The following is a 19370-nucleotide window of genomic DNA, read 5'->3' as shown; positions in this document are numbered from 1 at the left end:
GAGACTGAACAGAAGAGCTCATCCTAAAACTCCCCTTGAAAGCAGCCCTAGCATCTGGCAAATTGTCCAAGATGACCTTACCTTTCTGCTTGGGTTTGTAGACAGGTTTGTCGGTCTGGATGAACACTGAGGAGCCCTTGCTGTCGATGGTGACTGTGGTGTAGTTGTGGAAAATGTACCCTTCCTCTGCCAGGTGCCTGTTGCCCCAAACCTTCAGGTGTGCTTGTCCACGAAGCCCTGAAGGCACCTAAAAAACACCAGGAGGTGAGGAACACGCAGAAAAGCCTTTGAGCTTTTGGGGAATGTATTTGACACTGAAGTGAGCAAGAAGAGGCACCTGCTGCGTTTTGGTGTAAATCTGTGTTAGTGGTGAAAAGAGAATTAAGGACATACTAGGTTTTCTACAATATATACACTTCAAAGGAGGTAAATTCATGCTGAAAACATGGCAGGAAATTCTCTTCTGCCCTTTATCACTCAAGCAGAGTGATGGCTGATCCATGATCTACAGATGCAGCTCCCAGTGCAGAAGATGTGTTACGTGGGGAAACCAACCCACAGCTCTGCCAAACCCCAATGAGCAACACAAAAAAGTCCCCAAAACAAAAAGGGCATGCATGTACATGTTCAACTAGCTGCTCAGAGAAATAAGTACTTTAAAATTACTTCAGATTAAAAGTGACAAAATAAAAAATCTGATACCATTCCAGATGCACACAATTGAATGTTTTGTCCCACCACCCCCATGTAACGTCCCAAAGACGCCAAACCCATATTAAGTCCCAAGTTAAGAAACCCACCACTTTTAAGGGCTTGTTCTTCTAGTCCAGCTCCATTTCGCCAACATTTGAAGTCATAACCCCCACACAGAATTCTGTACTGCCACTCTTACAAAATAGCCCCAAGACAGAAATTTATGTGGCCACAAGCCACTGATTTTCTTTAGTGGTGTAAAGGTGAGCTGTGATGGGTTGAGCTTTGTTGTTTTCACTCTCCAGCTTTCCTCTGGTGAAGGCTGTGTCCTCCTCAGTGTGTGCCCCAGCAAGTGACATTTATTTGTGCCAGAGAGCAATGCTAGATGTGGCTGAGGGAAAGTCCCTTATATGTTCACCAAAAACATCTTCAAATAATTGACACTCACCTTCAGCTTAATTGTTCCTTTATCTAAAATATGAGAGAGAGAGAGCAAGAGTTATTCTCAAGGTAAGGCACTAAGACTTCAGAACTTTGCAGTTGAGTGAAGGAAGGCCCCACACCACAGGGCTGCTCCCTGCAGTATCCCTTTGCTGTGATTTCACCTGAAGTCATTTTCCTGCACTGTGTAAAACAGTCTGCAGGGTGAGAAGTCAGACCCAGTAGAGTTCTCCAAAATAAACCTGCTCCACATTTATTGACACCTGTTGCCCAATGTAAACTGCAAAGTGCTCTGTGAATGGAGAGCACCCCCAAGGCTGAGCTTCCAGCACAGGCCAGCCTGTGCCTACTGAAGGGTTTTGCTCTAAAAAGGACCTGGCCTCTTGTGGGACTAAAATAATTCTCAAAACAAACACTCATGGGATCTGTTTGGATTGCTGGATACAGCCATACCTAGGAGTTCTCTTGAGCATTTGCTGTGCACATGTGTCAGCATCACTCCCTTTGAATTGCTTTGCAATTGTCAGCCACTTTCAAAGACATCAAGGAGAGGGCACAACCAGAGACAATCTGTTCCAAGAAATGGAATGGCTTTCATAAAACTCCCAGTTTTAACATACAGAAGGGTTAAAACATGAGGGTTAAAGAGCCTGATTGCCTTGACTACACTACAGCTTCCACCACTACTGACAGTGGTACCACAGGGCTACTGGACTTCACTTTCACCAGTGTAAATTCACTCAGTGTTAAGTTGGATATTATCAAATCACTCTGCTTTCTCTCACAGGACAGAGGTATCTGGCTTGGATTTTAAAACAGTTTCAAATACACAAACATTACCACCTCTCTCAGCAACACCCAGTCCTGAAGATGGGGACTGTGTTCCCAGCACTCATTTTGGAGAGAAGAAATTGATGATGATGTAGATTTTTTATTTTTCTTTAAAATAAACTTATTTTATTCCTTATATAGCCCCCTCGTTGATATATATTCAGGCATCAAAAGGAAGTATAATCACTATAAAACTCTAGAATATCAGTTATATTGGGTGTCTGTATATCTTGGTGTTCCAAAGTTAACAAAGTGTTTGAGATCAAAACCACATTAACACAATCAACTGAGAAGGGGCAGCAGCAGCAAACCAATTAGTTTGATTCCATTATCACCTAAAGCAATTCTTTAGGAGATACCAACGTGCTCCCCCAGCACCTCAGCTCACAGATCAGTTGTCAAGCTCAGAACTGCAGGAGCTCACCCAGCACTGTTCCGTGGCTCCGTGACACCGTCTCTCCTTTGACCACCAGCTGGATCTGCACCGTGGTCTCCTTGACAGAGTTGAAGATGGTCACACTTATGGCTTCCTCCACCCCAGAGCGGAAAACAGAAGGTGCTGCAATCAAATAACCCCTGAGGAGCACAATTGGAAGTGGTCAGTCACGGCCACAAGAGTGTTACCTGCATTTGTGAGACACTTCTTGTGCAGCAAAAGGAAAAGAACAAATACTCCATGATGTATTGGCCCCTGGAGGGTCACATTTGTTGTCACCAACAGTCTAAGCCTGTATCTAATGTATAAATATAACCTAATGTATAATTATCTACGCCTTTATCTAATGTATCTAATTGTATAAATGAACAAACAGAGCCTAAGTGGCTACAAATGGCTTGCGAAGCCTTAGGATTTAAATAAAACCAGTAATATATCACTGTTTATTGCATCTATAATAATAAATTCATATTAAAGTTAATACATTCATATTCAAGTGAATAACTGAATAAAAACCTATTCATTTAACTACTATATATAACAAACTAAATGTACAATCAGCTAATCATAAAAGAGTTAAAGTTCATGACGGAGTAAGGAGGTACCTGAACCTCTCATAAAGCTTCGTAGCCAACGCTTTCTTTGAAACAATTTAGACATTTTTGACTCAATCATATGGCTCCATTTTCATAATTCAGCGTCATATAGGAGAAGTGAAGGGACTCGGAGGTGATTTTTGGAGCTTCCCAAATGTCAGACTCGATGCATGCAACACACCTGACCTCACAGTTTATACAGGAGCAGCCCAGAAACTGCAGCTACAAAACTGGGCTCCAATTCCCAGCTCTACTACCACATTCTTGTTCAAACAATGAGATCCTGCGAGTCCACAAAAGGCATTATTTTAGGAGGCACACAGAGAGCTTTAAAGCCACCCAAAACGACCTCCCATAGATGCTGCAATGTGAGAGTTTCTGAATGGAATCTGCACCACTCCTCTCTGAATGGCACCGTGCCATGAACTTGTCAGCTAAAAGCGTTGCAGGCTCTGAGCTCTTTGATGCACTGGGCTGGAAGCAACACATTTATATTCTCTTCATGACACACCTTTCTGGGGCTTTTTCCCTACCCAAAAGGATTTTTTTTTAACACAAGGCAATTCCTCAGATGCCTTTTCAAGCCAAATTTCTCAGCCCGTGCCTTTCTACAGTCCCATGAGTCAGGTTGCTTTAGCTCATGATTAATTATCACTTTGGGATGAGGATGATGGTGTTTTACAGCCCCCAAGTAATCTTTTATCAAATTCCAAGCCCATGTTCCTCTCTCAGCAGGCCTCATTGCCATGGAGATCCCATTACCCCCAAAGGAAGTTCAGAACTCTGTGGCATTTGAGTTAAATTGCACGGGGTACTTGCAGATTCAAAACCTTATGGCTGCCAGGTTTGAAAATTCATCAGAATGGTAATAAATAACAATGAAAAGTTACTAGTGAGCCTGCAAATCCTTGGTAAGAGAGATAGCTGATTTAGCTGCAGAGGGAGAAAGAGTACCAGCTGCATTCAGGATGAAATGATCAGATTTAAACTGTCAGAAGCCCAGCACTGCAGTGCCATATGTGAAGCACATGTACTCACATTGTTCCGAATTGCTGAAACTCTTTCTGAAGTATCAGTCCCTTGACACAACTATTTAAATCCCTTAATAAGTGGCATTTGAAAATTAAATATTGAACTTGGCAATCAAAGAGTTAATTTGACAGGGACTGGACAGATCCTTTAAGCACATTCAACTAACAGCTCTGTCAGGTTACACCAAAACTTGGCAGGACGAGAAATATTTTCTAGCAAGCAAGTGAGAATAAGTTCTCCATGGCACTCAGTTAATGCAGCTATTCACGGTGCTGTCGGGCTATAATCAGTCAGGGATAAAGAACAAAGCAAACCTTAATCAAAATTAACCTAAACATGCTGGAAAAGAGCTGCGGATTCGGTTCCTAGTAGTCAGAGAACTTTCCCCGCACTTTCTCCCAGGCTGATCTTTCCCACAGAAAAGAAAAAAAATCTTCACACGCTGCTCAGGAGCGCCCAGCGCTACCTTCAACACCCCCAGCACCGCAGCAGGCGGATTCCTTAAATAACTGGTGGCAGATAAAAGCTCCGCTCTCCGGAGCAGCTGGAGGCAGGTATCGCATGGGAGCTCTCTCCTCCCGTCCCCTTTCCCCGCGCTCCGCACTTCGGCACCGCCGGGGACAGCGGGGAGCGCCGCGCTCCCTCCGCGACCCCTGCGGGCGCTCCGCGGGCTTTGTTCCGCGGCCGCTGAAGCCCCCGCGGAGCCGTGGCCGAGCAGAGCCGGTTCTCCCCGCGCCGCCCTGCCCAGGGATGCTGCCGCGGGCTCCCCGGTACTTACTGGCGCTGGCGGGGCTGGGCAGCGCTCAGGCTGCAGAGGGCGAGCAGCAGCAGCGCCCGGGCGCGGCGGGGCTCGCAGCCGGACATGGTGCCGGGGAGCCCGGGCCACGGCGCTCTGCGCGGACAGCAGGAGCCTTTTGTTCCCGGCGAGCGCAGCCCGAGGCTCCGCCGCCCCGCGCCCGGGCTCGGCTCCCCGGTGCCTCTGGCCGCCGCCCCCGCCGCGTCCCCGCCCCCGGGCCGCCCCCTCCTGGCCCCGGTGCCCGCTCGGCTCCGGCCCCGGCTCTTTGTCTGCGGCTCCCCGCCCGCTCCTGACAGCGCGCACCGGGGAGGGGACGAGCGGAGGGGGCCGCGCCCCGCCCGCCGCCCCGCCCGGCCCCAGGTGCGCTGAGCCCGGCCCCGCCGGCCCCGGCCGCTCCGCACCTCCGCCCGCCCCGCAGCGCCGCCCGCCCGGCTCCGCTCGCCTTCCCCAGCGCTGCCGAGCCCCAACAGCCCCGGGAGCGCTGCGTGAGCTCCTCGCCCCACAGATGGGAGAGCTGCGGAAGACAAAGTCCCGTGGAACGGGACCGGAGCACGGCAGCCCCGGCACGGTCCAGTCCCGGTAACTGAGCTCTGTGCGCTCAGGGACTCCACGGAGCGCTGCCCGGGAATTGCTTCCAACCCAAAATCCGGTGCCAGCACTGATGCTCCTCCATCCTCCTCGCTCCCTAGGCCCTAAGCTGTCCCTCTCCATCCCTCTGTCCCGCCGTTCCAGAGGCTTGGGACAGGAGAGGGAGCTCTCTGCACCAGCCTGAGGAAGAGCTGCAGCCCGAGAGCAGAGCTCACACAAACCGGGAAAAGCCAACCCAAGGCGACAGCAGAGAGCCGAGGTGACAGAACAAATGCCATCTCCCTCTTCATACAGATATCAAGGAAGGATTCCTCTGCTCCCTGACAGAGAAAACCCAGGCACGCCGGGGCTTCAGAGGGGAATTCTTGCCCCAGCAATAAATGAAAACCCTCAATGTAGGTAGTTTGAATCATATTTTTCCCCCAATACACCTGGCTTACACACACAAACAGTGCTTAGATTTTTATCTTGTGTGAAACTCTGATGCTCATTTTGATGTCTTCTCTTAAAAGTAAAGTCACTTAACTCAGTAGCTTTTTGATAAATTCAGATTATCTTTAATAATAGGTAACACTGTGAGATGTGGCTACATTTTTCTACTTAAATCTATCCTAAACCAGCACTGTCTCATTTTTGTGGAGAGGCAGAACAAACCTAGAAAAAGAACAAACACTTTTTGACAAATTAGACATGAGACTCTGGAACAACAGAGGTCACTTCCCAAGGAAATTATCAGCTAGGAACTCTGAGAAGGAACTTATTAGAAAGTACATTAAAGTGGAATGGTTTAGGTTTTGTTTGTTTGTTTGCTTGTTTGGGGATTCTTTTTGAGACAAACTGAAACAAGCAAAGAAAAAAATCTGGTCACTCCAAACTGTTTTCCAGTTTCTTCCCATTCTCAGCTACAAACACAGAACCCTGCCTGCCTCAGTGTTTCCCTGAAACAGCATCATGCTTTCAAAACGTTAATTCATTAATTACCTCTACACTCAATCCATATCTTTCTAGAGCAAACCATAAATGGCTCATTACAGACTTGTAATCAGACAAGAGATCTATGGGGAATGTACCAAAAATCCCACAAAATCCCACTGAACACCCATCCTGCCAGCCACAGGAAAGAGCTTTGAAAAAGCTCTGGGTAAGGACTTTGAACAAGCAACAGGATTCAGCAATGGATTGATGAATGCAGCAAAGTGCAGTTCTAAAATGGAGCTCCATCACCTCCAGAATAAGACACAAATGTGTATTTCTACATCTCAAAAAGCATAGCTAGAAATCACCCTTATGTGGAATACAGCCCTTTTGAATTGCTCATTCTTTTAAAGGAGAGATTTCTTCTAAATCGAAGATTTTCCATTTGGTATTTACTGACTACAAGAAATCTCAGGCAATTACAGCCTCTGAAGATTGCAAACCATCTTCTAATTATGAAGGTATGTGCAATCCTGTAAATAAGGCTGGAATCAACTTGGTCTGAAAAAAAAAAAAAAGGAGGCTTTAGATATAATTTCAAACTATTTACTTACTGAAATGGAATTTTCTGTGCTTGCCAAAATGAATCCCATTCAGTGTGATGCAACAGGTGTTGGAATTCCAGCAGCCGCCTGCAACCCACATCTGGTAATGGTTAGGAGTTAAAAGGAAGTTCTGTAAGAACTGCTCATGTATAAAAACTATTCATCAGTCAGATCTGTGGGCCATATTCACCCACCCGCTTGCACTGTGCATAGCTCAGATTTTTATTTCGTTTACAGAAAACGTAATTCTGCTCCTCATAAAGCCTTAGGAATCTCAGGCACTTGAGAGCATGTGGGGGATTGGTGTTGGCCATGCTGGTGGCAGAAAGGTGAGGGAGGGACAGAGCTTTAGGGAACAAGGTGTGAATACATCTGTATTGGTTCTGACTGGATCTAATTCACACCCTGATCACTTCTCATCGTTACTCTGCAGGAGAAAGAATCCTCTCCCATGTCCAAAATACCTCATAAAAAACTGTGCAATGTGAAAATTATCAGACAGGGATTTGTCAAGTAAAAAATAATAATTTCCAAGTACTGCCACTCACAGCTGGGAATCCTTCTTTTTCCCCCCACCTCAATTGCCAGATCAAACTCAGTAAGACAACTCACAGGAAGCAAGTGGTAGGTCCATGCCATCAATAATTAGTCCTTGCTAACTGCCTCAGCATGAGTGGTGTCACTAACTTGTTACTCAGATGATCAGATCCAAAGGTATAAAAGGTAATTCTCACTTGTTTAAAGATTTTAATACATTGAATTGTGCATAAAAGATACTGTACTAAATCCAAGGCTATTAATCATTGAGTTTTGTGCTAAGTCCTATATACACTAGATTTCAGTAGAAGGTGGGTGAAAAATAAAAAAGTAATCAATTTTCAGAAACATTTCTCCCCCTTTCCCAATGGGAAAACATTCATCTCAGTCATTATACAGCACCAGACAAGAACAAGGCCTTAGTTAATTTTTACAGCATTATATTCATGGTAAAAAAGCCACACCTATTCTTTAACTCTGAGTTTTGTTCTCCCTTTGTGTTTCTGTGACAGCCAAACAGAGATAGCAAAAGCAGAAACTGATAACTGCAAAGTAAGTGTCCCGGGCTTTGCCACACTCCTGCACCTCACCAGCACTGAGGAAAATGTTTTAACAGAGACTACATCAGTCCAGACAGAGTGGCAGAAACCAGACTGATCCTGCTCCCCAGGAATACAAACATCTCTAGAAGAAATTATAAGGAAAGGATAATTAAAGAGCACTTTTCAACTAAGACTGTAATCTAAGTAGCATATAACAGGATAATGATAGTGAGAACATCATTATTAAATAGTTCTGTCAAAAATGGTTATTATTCATCTATGGAACAGGAGAGTCTGATCTTTCACAGTAAAATAGCATTTTAATTACTGACAAAGTCACTGAAATATTACTAGGAAAGCATTCAAATGAAGGATTTTGAATGATTTAGAAGTAAGAGCACTGTGCTTATCAGAAGGGGCTATCTTACAGATGTTTAATCAGAAATAATTTCCCAATTCTCTTCTCAGCTCCTACATGACTGGTGAAATACAATTTGTGTATAGTCTGAATGAACAGTAGAGCCACCTCCCATATGCAAGAGATATTAAACAAAGGGATTTTTATATCCTACAGGCCATCTCCAAACATACATTATCTATATAAATTTAAAAATTAGTTATATCTGAAGGGGAAACCATAACATAGAAAATTTAAGATCTTGAATTAGCAGGAAACTCAGTTTTTGCATATACATTATCACAGAAATATTTTTAAAGGAACTGATCAGAGGCATTTGAGCCCACTCTGCAAAACTCGTGCTTGCTGTACAGACCACACACAAATGCAGCAGAAGAAACAACCTAAAATAATTTCTGTGAGTTGAACAGGAATGCTCACATAATCACTGGAAATGCTCTTAATTGGTGTGGCTCAGAGGTGCATTTCAGAGCTGTTAGATCTTCTGCCGCCCTGGAACCCTTTTCATGTCCTGGCAATCCCAGCCCAGCCAGCAGTTTGTTTATCATATTCAGTATGAATTTCCGGATCTCCAACAAAGTGGTATTTACTCCGAGGCAGGGAAGACTGCAGTAATCCAATAAATTCTCATTAGCCTAAAATGCAAAAACATCTGCTGGGGTCATGAGCTGCTTTGCTGTTGATGAGCACAGGCTCAGCTCCGTTTCCAGCTCGTGAACAAGGAGTTGAGGATTTGGGGTGTGGGGAGGGGACAAACGAACCTCGGGGATTTCCAGAGCTGCAGCTCCACCCCAGAGCACCCTGGGCAGGAGGGATCCTGCCTTACCTTGACCCCGGAGCCCCCACTGCAGGGAGCACAGGAATTACAGAAATAAAATGCCTTGACTCAGCCCTCCCGAGCTGGTGATCAGGGTCGGGCACTGAGGAGAATGGGACCACAGCTGCCCCAGACACACCAGCACCCAGGCAGGGCAAGCTGCAGGGTAAACCCAGCCTAAAAGCTTTGCCAATCTCTTCTTAAACAACCAAGAGTTTTGCAAGGGACAAATACTTCATTTCTGGGCTCCTCCTTCCTCCCAGGCTCTCACCCACCTGGCTCAATTCACAACTGCTTTCAGTTTTTGGAGGAGGAAAAAAAATACCCCTTCCTCCAAAAAAGCACCTTAACACACAGCAATGTTAACAACTGGTCAAGAAGAACTTCTGGCCTAAAAGATGAATAAATAGGTAATAAGTACTGCATAAGTTCAGACAAAACAAAACTAAATCTTACATCAATAGAAGTTACAGTAGGGAGTAATTCCACTGGTGAAAAAAAGACACACAACCTGAATAAAAAGAGCCCTTAATTTGTTTAGGATTCCAGCCGATTTAGAGCATGTGACATTGTCAGAAAATAAGTGGAAAATACAAAATAAGCGGTGTCACATCTGTTTAGCTCCTGCTTCAGTGATTCTGCAGTTCTTTGTTGTTGTTTGTACAGTGTTAAATGACAGCAGCCAATTCTGCGGCTATTTCAAGGTGGAGGAGCCTTAAACACTTCTGCAAAGAGCCAAAACAGGACCACATTTGTGAAAATCAAGAAGAAAGCCTCAGTTCAAGCTAGTTTAAAACCCTTTCCTGGAGAGGTCGAGCTGCTTTAGCTAACACTTGTTGTACCATTTGTAGAAAGAATTACACAAGTGTTCAGTTTAAAGAATGGCCAGAATGCTGAAATTAATGCCTCTGATTCTTCTGAAACAATGAGTGCACATCCCCGGGCACAGAATTGTTGTGTAGCAGCAGTTTGGCTCCAGCCCCAGGACTCCCCTTTGCCTCGTGGGAGGATAACGAGTGCAGCGAGTGCCGCCTGCAGCAGCGGGGCTGAACTACTGCCCCCGCAAGATTTACAGCCTTTAATTGTGCTCACAGCAAGCACCTCCCCGGGGGGAGAACCAGCAACATTCCACTGATTTTCAGAGGGAAAATTTGCATTGCTGGCCGTTGCTTAAGTAACGTTTGGGTGTAGGTATACACATCCAATAGTATCTCAAGGGCAGAAAGTTGCTTGACTGCAAAGGATGGGTTTAAAAGTATTTCTTAAAATAAAAATATTTTTTTCAGACCATCAGCGAGGTGTATCATTAAGGAATCCTAGGAAAGACATTCTGATATGCCTGTGCAGAGACATTATTATCAAGACACTACAATACTGATTTCAATTTCATCCCTCCCCTCTCTTATTTAAGACAATCCTTCCCAACTTTCAGTCTCAGAATTGACACACTGATCATAAAGAGGTTAAAGGTGTGAGGACACACAGCTCAGCAATAATCCAAGCCAGTTTAATCATGTTGGAGCCCTTCTACCTACATCTTCATCCACCAGAACTAACCAGCCCAAACATTTACAGCCAAGCTGACTTTGCTGGGCAAAGTTCCCCATCCAGTGGCCAAATTCATGGATGCAGCTCATGCTCCTGCCCCAGAGCTGGATGCAGCTGCACCCATCCACACCGCTGATGTGCTGGATTGCAGCCACACAGGTGAACTGCCAGGTGCAGATATTGTGAGGAAAAAGAAATAACAGATGGGTATCCTGAAATAACACTTGTTCACAGAAAAGCTACTGTTAAAAAAATGACACCGAGATTGTATGCAAGGAGGGTCTGAACAATTTGTTTTATGGGTGTGGCACATCTACTGATCCAGTTACTCAATTTACTCCTGAGTTTCAATAAAAGGAGACAAGAATCTAGTTAGACCTTAGTAGTGCCAGGAAGAAAGCCTGAACAGCACCTGAAGGAGTGCAGGGATAATACTCCAGGTATCTTAGGAGTAGGCCAAAAAGCCTTATAGACACAGCTTAAGCGAGAAATGTGAAAAATCATCCCAGAATGAGGTTCCACAGGTTAAAAAAATACAGGTTACAGCACATCTTCCAGAGAAAAATGCAGTCCACATAGAGAACAAGAAAGGATGTTGAAGAAACATGCCAGATGTGGCTTGTATGTTCCTAGCACAGCACATGCATTCAGTGATCAGGTTTGTGGTTTCTTTCCCCACACCCAATCCTTTGGCATCAGCACTTGGGGTGCTCATGGCTCACCACTGGGACCACTTGGTGTGTACAAGTGCATCACTGGACTGTGCAGTATCAGCCCTCAGTAAGGCCAGATGGAAACAAAAGCTGCTGTAGGAGACCAGTGAACATACTCAAACTTGAAGGCTACTGATAGAGCAGTAGAGAATAGTCTTTATTATTAAAAATAATAAAATCCTTAAAGAAGAGTCAAATTTATACAAAAGCATTTGTAATTTCAATAATTTATTTACAAGGCAATTAGGCAAAGAAGAAGTGAGAAGCTACCAAAACTTCTCACTTGTTAAACGTGACCAGGCTCCTTCCAAGCAAGTGCTTTATACCCACCCAGCACATCCAGAAATATGGGACAAATCAGAGTTCCTGCAGAAGTTGTTCAGTGAGCAACCAGTGCTCAGGCTGTAATTACCACCCAGGTCAGATTTGCCAGGAATAGCACTTTTTATCAGTTACCTTTCAGTACTGTCAGGGCAGAAAGGGATGGAAAACCTGTCACAGAAATCCCCGTTAAAAGCGAGCGGCGATGTCTCCCAGTGGGACAGCCTGCAGAACAATTATTCAATTCCTGTATCAGTGAGCACCCCTGCTGCTGGCTTCACTGAAACTGGGCAAGTTGTATGTCCACACCAGAAATAAAAGGATAAGAAGTCTGCTGGCTTTGAGTTAGTACCTACCCAGTAGTAAAACAATACAGAAACTCAGTTGAAATACCAGCGTTTTACAACATCTACTCCATGATTCTCTTCACACACGTATTGGTTATGCAGAGAAACTTCTTTACTGGCTTCATATGACAGGTTCTGCACATCTGTGAAGCTCCTGGAACACATGAAGCTAAATCAGTGACTCTGAAGGACAGTAACTCTGCTTCAGCCCAAAGATTATATGCTTGGACATGTGCATCTTTCTCCTGCTACGGCCCCACCAGAAGAAAACAAATGTAAAATGTGAATTTTCTTCTCAAAAGCAAGAACTAGGAGGAGAGATGGGGCAGTCTGCAGGAGGGGAGAGATGAGTGACTTAATGGTCTATTAATCTTCAAAGATTTTAACTCCAAGCCCTTCTGGGGCAATGAAGGAAGGGAAGAACATTAGTCATGCTTTATCTCTTCCTCACCTCCCAGGGATGCTTTGTGTTTGTTGTCACAACAGCTGAGGAGAAAACCCTCCTCTGTGCTCCTTGTGCCTTATCAAGGATGACACATTTGCAGGGTTGTTATTTAAGACACTTTGCAGCTCATTTTTCTGTCTCCCGTGTTTCTCCACTCCTACATACCTAAACTTACCAAGTCTGTTCTTGTTCAGTGAAATTCTCAGCTGAAGTGTCAGAGAATGGCACACTGAGATGGGTTCACCTGGAGTACAAACCCAACCCCAAACATCCTACTGTGACTGCAGGCAGGGCAGGGACAGAAATACAGATGAGTGCTACAAAGAGAATTACACCTAGTGCTACCAAACCCTCAGTTAACCCTCCTCCAGCCTGAGTTCTGGATATATTCTGGCACGGGCTATAGATTTTCCTCCAAATATTTAGTCAACAAGCCTTTCCACCCAATTGTTGTGATACCTTTGAAGCTCTTTGCTCAGTTGCTGAGACACTTCTTGAAGCTCTTTCAGTGCACCAAGTGCTTTTGCGCTATCCTCTGAGTGGTTTGGCATAACTTCTGACAGAAGCTCCTGTGTGATCATTAATTGCTTTCCCAGTTCATCTGGAAGATGAGAAGTTAAAGGTATTATTAAAAAAGAGAGTGGCAGCAGCTAATACATGGTATTATCAGCTGGAGTAACCCAGAGACAGGTGAACTAGATTACAACAAAAATATTGTTCAGCTTTCACAAAAACACCTTGAGTTTGTGAAAGCCAAATTATTTTTCACTGTTGTGACCAGCAACAGGCTATTAAAATCGCTCATCAAACTGTCACAGATTAAGAGAAATGTATGAGAAAAAACAAGTTTCAGACACCCAAAATTCCCTGGCTAGTTTCATGTATTGCTGCTGGCATGTACCCCCTCCATGAAATTTATTCAGCCATTTCCTTCAATATTCAAAATGCAAAAACAAAAAAAAAAACACCTATTCCTTTCTAGTCTTCTCACAAGAATTCTAACTTCTTCAATAAATGTTTTGCATTTGTCTTAAAGTGCAAGATTAGTGTAAATTGTTTAAGAATCTTGATTTTTGCAGACCAGCAGTTCAAAAATGCAACTTTTTGTCCAGACTTCAATACAAAAGGCGTGTACTGATTTATTAAATATTCTCTGATTCAAGACAGCACACAATAATATTTAAGCTCCAGTTCTGCAAGAAACATGAGCAAGTCTGCCCAGGTGACTCTGTCCCTCAAACACAGAAACAAGAAAGATCAGAGCATTCCTGCAACTTGTTTACCCAGTAGGAAAAACAAAGGGGGAGGAATGCCATGAAAACAGTTAAAATACATAGAAACATGCTAAAGAAGGTGTATATGAAGACTGAGCTAACTTAAAAAGTTCATTTCTTCTTTGCTGCAAGATAAAAAACTGTGTAGTTAAGTGGTTAAACGGAGGTTAGAATTACACACAGCACAACATGTAATTATTGCTGCAGCCCAGTGTCCACATAGGCTCTAAGAGCACACAAAGTTCCTGCAGTGGCAGATGCAGCAATAACAACGTGAGAAGCTTTTTTAGCATAAACCCACTATAAATGAAAGCTAATTTGATAAATTTTCATACCAAGGTAGGCTTGCTTATCTCCTTCTATGTGAATGTTCTTTATGGGCAATTCGTGTCTCGTAGCATCCAGGGAAGCTGCAAAGCTTTTGTACTGCTCTTTAAACTGTTCACAGACAGCAACGAGGGGAGACAGCACTTCTATCTGAAAGAGACACACTGAACAACACTTCTCCAAAAGCACATCTCCTGTAATTACACACTTGGCTCACTACAAAAAAATACTTTATGATGAAACCAAATACCACTCCGAAATGCTTATTGACAGAGGAATTCAAGAAGTCTGTGGTACAATAATCCTATCAAACTCTTTGTTATGTTTTCCTCTATGTCCTCAATGCCAATTCCCTCGTTTCTGCAGCTCAGAGATATTGGCAACACAGCCAGCAAAAGGTTTTATATCAGATCCTTTGACTGTAATTAACAAGCATGTTCTTCAAAAGACTTGTTCGATTTTTGCAATGTGTATTTGTTAAAAAGCAAAGAGATTCAGTTTTGAAAATTCATTATTCAAACATTAATTATTCATTAGAAGCCCGTCTTCTTACAATTAGGCCAGAACTACTTGTGGCTAACACACACACACACACACAAGGCAAATAAACAACAGAAGATGTTCACTTCTCTCTAAGGAGTGGCATCTCAGCTCTAACCATAACTGGAGTTGCCAAAGTGTGGGATGTTCTGTGGTTTTGGGTACTTTCACCTCCTGGGCATCACCCAGACCCTGCCCTGGCAGCCACTGCAATCTCTGCCCTTGCCCAAGAGCTCCAGCTTCTCCTTCCTGCCTGTCCACCAGGGGCAACTCGACAGTGACAAGCACCTGCTCAGGTGCTGCAGGCCTCAACAGGAAGGACGTATTTGTTTCCTTTAAGATGCATAAAATTGCACCCCTGCAGGCCACAGAAAGAGAGAAATCTCCCCTGGATAAAGGACTACTTCATAAATGAGTTTGTGTAATTATCAGAGAAGTATTAATTAAAACTTACCTGTTTGTCTAATGTTTCATTGAGCTTCTGCTCTCTCTCCTCAAGAAGAATTTCACGTTTCAGCTCCCAGAGCTTCTCCTGTTGTTTCCGCTTTTCTTCACACAACATTAACAAGTTTTTTTCTGCTTTTTCCTCCATCTTGGCAACCTTCTTTTCTGTCTATTACATCCCAAAAATATTCACAATTAAAGCAATGCTACATCTGAGCAATTAACATATTCTGAATAAAGAAATGCAAGCCTCAGACCAGACCAAAGAGTTTCAATTAATGAAGAGGAGACCTGACAGAGAAAGCACAGAAAATCAGAGTTAAAGATCCTCTCAAGACTCTTGCCCCACCCCTGTTTCTTTTTGTCAAGGAAAATACACAGAGCACTGAGGGAATAAAGTCACTGCCACAACCTTCAACTCCAGACAGACTGACAGTTTTCCCAGAACTTCTGCATCCCCCTAATTCCTAAGAACCAGTACTAGCTTAATAAACTAGCATTGAATCCACTCTAAGAGCTGTCATAGCAAGTCTTATGATTTTACAAATTATATACAGTCACAAAAATCTAACTTTTACAGGTCAGGAAGCATTTAAGAAATTAAACAATTCCTCAATATGAAGTTCTGTCTGAAGCACCAAATACTTGACTAACTCACCTTTATTCTTAGGAAAGTTAAAAGTAGTGTCTCAGATTCCAGCTCTGCCATCAGATCACAAGAATCAGTTTCCTTCAGAAAAGAAAAGAATATTCTACATCAAGTTTGGTATTTAAACAATTGTTTTTGCAGTGGTCAAATTAATTACCAGTGGTCCAATTCATGCCTGGAATCATCACTGTCAACAGGCAGCTCAATGAGAGCAGTTTGTTTTTTAAACACTCATGTTAATTAAATACATCTCTTTGTTCCACTACCTTTTATATAATTTTCAGCAGATTTTCATAATTCTGGTAGAGAATTTGAAGTTCCAGTGCTACACTGAATGAGATCCCCAAATAAAGCACTTCATATTAGACTGAATCAGTGTTTGCTCTCAGAACAAAAATGCCAGGAAATACTTAAAGATAATGTGATATAATTAAAGAGTATGGGCAGGAATGCAAGAAGAATCCACCTGAGGAGATGCAATAATTGGAACAGATTCTTTACCACAAGTCATGGAAGGAAAGCTCTGGTCAGTGTCCAGGTATCTGATCAACACACCAAACACTGCCAGCAGTACAACTGACTTCTGCAAGGTGGCTTTACATCCTCCCAGGACCTCAGTTGTAATTAAGATTAAAGATAAACAGAAAATCTTCATTTCAAAATAAATATCTTTACCAATGTAAGCAGTGAGACTCACCTCATCAATCTCTTCACTTGTTTTCTTTGTCTCTAAATCTTCTTCTGAAGCAGACTCTGAATAAGAACTCTTCTTGGGGTCACCTTTACCTGTATCACAACAACAAAGTCAGTGTGCTCTTCTGTGGAGGTCTATAAGGTGAGTCAATAGACCAGCAGGTTCTTTAAAGGCAGAGATAATTTCAGAATTATTGTGTGTACCAGTAAGACAGTTCTGTGCTCTGTTTCTGGCTCTGATATACTCATGAGCAGATATGGATCACGTGAGCATTTAGCTTTAAGTGACAAACAAATGCGATCCACTTTTCAGAAGGGCTGACACCCACTTGTTATAGGAACAAAGACTCAAGAGCACTGTAATTTTTTACTTTAATTTTTACTTGTTTTGACTTTAAACAAAAGCAGAGCACCCAAAAGATACTACAAATCAAGAGATTAGATTAAACTCCAAAGGTCTTAGTATGTCTGCTTAAAATCCTTTTGTGAATCTACAAGAATACAACAATTTCTTCTCCCCAAGTTTCAGCACATACATTAAAAAAAAACAAAACAAAACAAAACAGAGATTGCGTATGAATGGAAATTTACCATTAATATCAGAAATATCAAGGTCTGGTAGCTTCATTTTCCCTTCATCTAATAAAGTGGACTGCAAGTCACCCTTCTCAAAACCACGCTGATTCAATGAGCTGAGGTCAACACCTGTAGAAAGAAGCTGTTAGCAGACTAGAAGAATTAGAACTAGAAGCACTAGGTTCAGCACAAATTCACAGTTCCAGGCTGTAGAGGCCCAGGGAAGCTGATCTGGTTCCACCCCTCCCCTCACAGCCCACTGTGACCTGAGAAATGCTCTTAGGCCTCAGCCTTGATGAGCTGCACCTGGACAAGGCCCCTCTTGAGCTGATCAGAAACACTCTCTCTTCCCAGCAATGTCTAATGAGCACCTGTTTTCTAATAAACAGCCTTAAAAACTTATTTTTCTTGAACCTCCAAAAAAAGTTACAAACTGGAATTGTGGCCAGAAGGGAAAATTATTATGGCTAAAGCCTACTCTTGAATGACCCCATAAAGTGAGACCCTTTGAGGTCCCAATTCACTGAAAACAAGGGAATAATTTGTCTCAATAACTGGATATCTGTGGAGACAACCAAGGACTATCAGTAATACCAAACAGGAACCATTGGTAGTAACAAAAGAAATAAAAATTGATGGTTTTAGACAGAGATTTTCAGTCACTCACATTTGGTTTAGCAGAAAGATCAAATAAAAAAAGCAGAGTAATGGTGAGGGCATAGGGAAAGAACGGTTCAAAACCTTGTGCAGAAGGCAGGAAAGACCCGATCACTCAATTCCACAGCCAGGACCTGATTTGTCTTAGTCCCACATCAAATTTCTTAATTTCCTTTGCATACAAATAATAACTGCCAGTAACGCAAGTAAGACAAAATATCAATATCTTAGAGTTGTTAAGAGTTTCACAGGCTGGAAATACAAAAGATTAGCTTTTAAACACTGGGAAAACCTACTAGCAGAAGTTTCATGTTTCTGAGAGACAACCGATCTTGCTTTAGTTCTAGAAGATGGCAGAGAACTATTTGATGAAGAGGAACTTGATAAAACATCCTGAAAATAAAGAAAACAGCTAAGACAGAACATAATCAGCAATATCTTACCTTCAACTTAAATGCTGACAATACACAACTAAATCCCAGGGCACCTCGCTGCTTTGCAAGTCACCCGAGTACAGTCCCAAGCTCGCACCTAGCAAATCACCACAACTCCCTCATAACCCCAGCAGAGGCGGTTTTCCCCGAGGTTTTGGGGGTGGTTTTTTTTGTGTTGTTTTTTTTTTTTTCCCCCTCGCTACCACACGTCCAAGCCGCCCCTCACACCTTTCCTGCCTTTAGCTGAGCGACGCCTGAGCTCGGCACTCTCGGCACCTTCTTGCTGTATTTCTTATCGAACTGCAGGTAGCGAGACTGCACGATTCTTCCTGCCGAAAGAGAGCAAAGAGAGCTCAGCCGGGCCCACCGCGAGGCTCCCCGCCTCAGGTCGGATCTCCCCTCAGCCGGGCCGCGCTCCCGCCTCAGGTCGGATCTCCCCTCAGCCGGGCCCACCGCGAGGCTTCCCGCCTCAGGTCGGATCTCCCCTCAGCCGGGCCGCGCTCCCGCCTCAGGTCGGATCTCCCCTCAGCCGGGCCCACCGCGAGGCTTCCCGCCTCAGGTCGGATCTCCCCTCAGCCGGGCCGCGCTCCCGCCTCAGGTCGGATCCCCCCTCAGCCGGGCCGCGCTCCCGCCTCAGGTCGGATCTCCCCTCAGCCGGGCCGCGCTCCCGCCTCAGGTCGGATCCCCCCTCAGCCGGGCCGCGCTCCCGCCTCAGGTCGGATCTCCCCTCAGCCGGGCCGCGCTCCCGCCTCAGGTCGGATCTCCCCTCAGCCGGGCCGCGCTCCCGCCTCAGGTCGGATCCCCCCTCAGCCGGGCCGCGCTCCCGCCTCAGCCAGCGCAGGTCCGCCCTCACCCCACGCTACCTTTCCGCTTAGCTTTAGGCGCTTGTCCGGCCGCCGCCGCCGCCGTGCCGCTGCCCTCCGAGGACATCGTGCCGAGGCAGCGGCGGGCGGGTGAGGGCCCGGGCAGGGGTCGCTCCCCCTCAGCCGCGAGCCGCTCCAGCCGCCATCGCGTTCGAACCACCGCGCGTGCGCGCGGCGAGGCGGCGGCGGTGAGGGGGAGGCCGCGCGCCCCCCGGCGGCGCGGAGGAACGAAACGAGCCCGGCTCCAGGGCTGGGCTGCTTCCAAACGAAGCGGTAAAGGAGCGCCTGGCTG

The 19370-nt window shown here is 44.6% G+C and overlaps 2 protein-coding genes across 7 annotated transcripts in view; both read right to left on the bottom strand.

Annotated features, from left to right (window-relative positions):
• CPAMD8 (C3 and PZP like alpha-2-macroglobulin domain containing 8) overlaps window positions 1-4984 on the bottom strand; it is a 54002-nt gene extending 49018 nt beyond the window's left edge. For 3 of the 5 annotated variants that reach the window (XM_068173726.1, XM_068173729.1, XM_068173728.1), the window contains exons 1-4: window positions 4808-4984; window positions 2390-2541; window positions 1142-1164; window positions 82-247 (exon numbers count right to left, since the gene is read on the bottom strand). In XM_068173726.1, the coding sequence (XP_068029827.1) occupies window positions 82-247; window positions 1142-1164; window positions 2390-2541; window positions 4808-4893 (427 nt within the window). In that variant the 5' untranslated portion in view covers window positions 4894-4984. The remainder of the gene's footprint in view (window positions 1-81; window positions 248-1141; window positions 1165-2389; window positions 2542-4807) is intronic. The other 2 variants (XR_010993801.1, XM_068173730.1) reach the window with 1 other exon arrangement.
• Window positions 4985-7893: 2909 nt separating this feature from the next.
• On the bottom strand, window positions 7894-19229 carry HAUS8 (HAUS augmin like complex subunit 8). Of its 2 annotated transcripts, XM_068173733.1 has the most exons (11): window positions 19079-19229; window positions 18444-18544; window positions 18078-18174; window positions 17140-17253; window positions 16553-16641; window positions 15865-15936; window positions 15217-15375; window positions 14231-14372; window positions 13081-13222; window positions 12186-12330; window positions 7894-9065 (listed from the first exon to the last, which is right to left on the bottom strand). In XM_068173733.1, the coding sequence occupies exons 1-10, from the start codon at window positions 19143-19145 to the stop codon at window positions 12210-12212; spliced, it is 1104 nt and encodes a 367-aa protein (XP_068029834.1). In that variant the 5' UTR covers window positions 19146-19229; the 3' UTR covers window positions 7894-9065; window positions 12186-12209. The 2 variants fall into 2 exon arrangements, with proteins under 2 accessions (XP_068029834.1, XP_068029833.1); XM_068173732.1 differs by lacking the exon at window positions 7894-9065 and having other exon boundaries at window positions 11718-12330; window positions 19079-19228.
• Window positions 19230-19370: the final 141 nt, after the last annotated feature.

Source organism: Anomalospiza imberbis, chromosome 27, assembly GCF_031753505.1.
Source record: "Anomalospiza imberbis isolate Cuckoo-Finch-1a 21T00152 chromosome 27, ASM3175350v1, whole genome shotgun sequence".
Classification (NCBI taxonomy): Eukaryota; Metazoa; Chordata; class Aves; order Passeriformes; family Viduidae; genus Anomalospiza; species Anomalospiza imberbis.
This window is presented reverse-complemented; position numbering and strand designations above follow the sequence as displayed.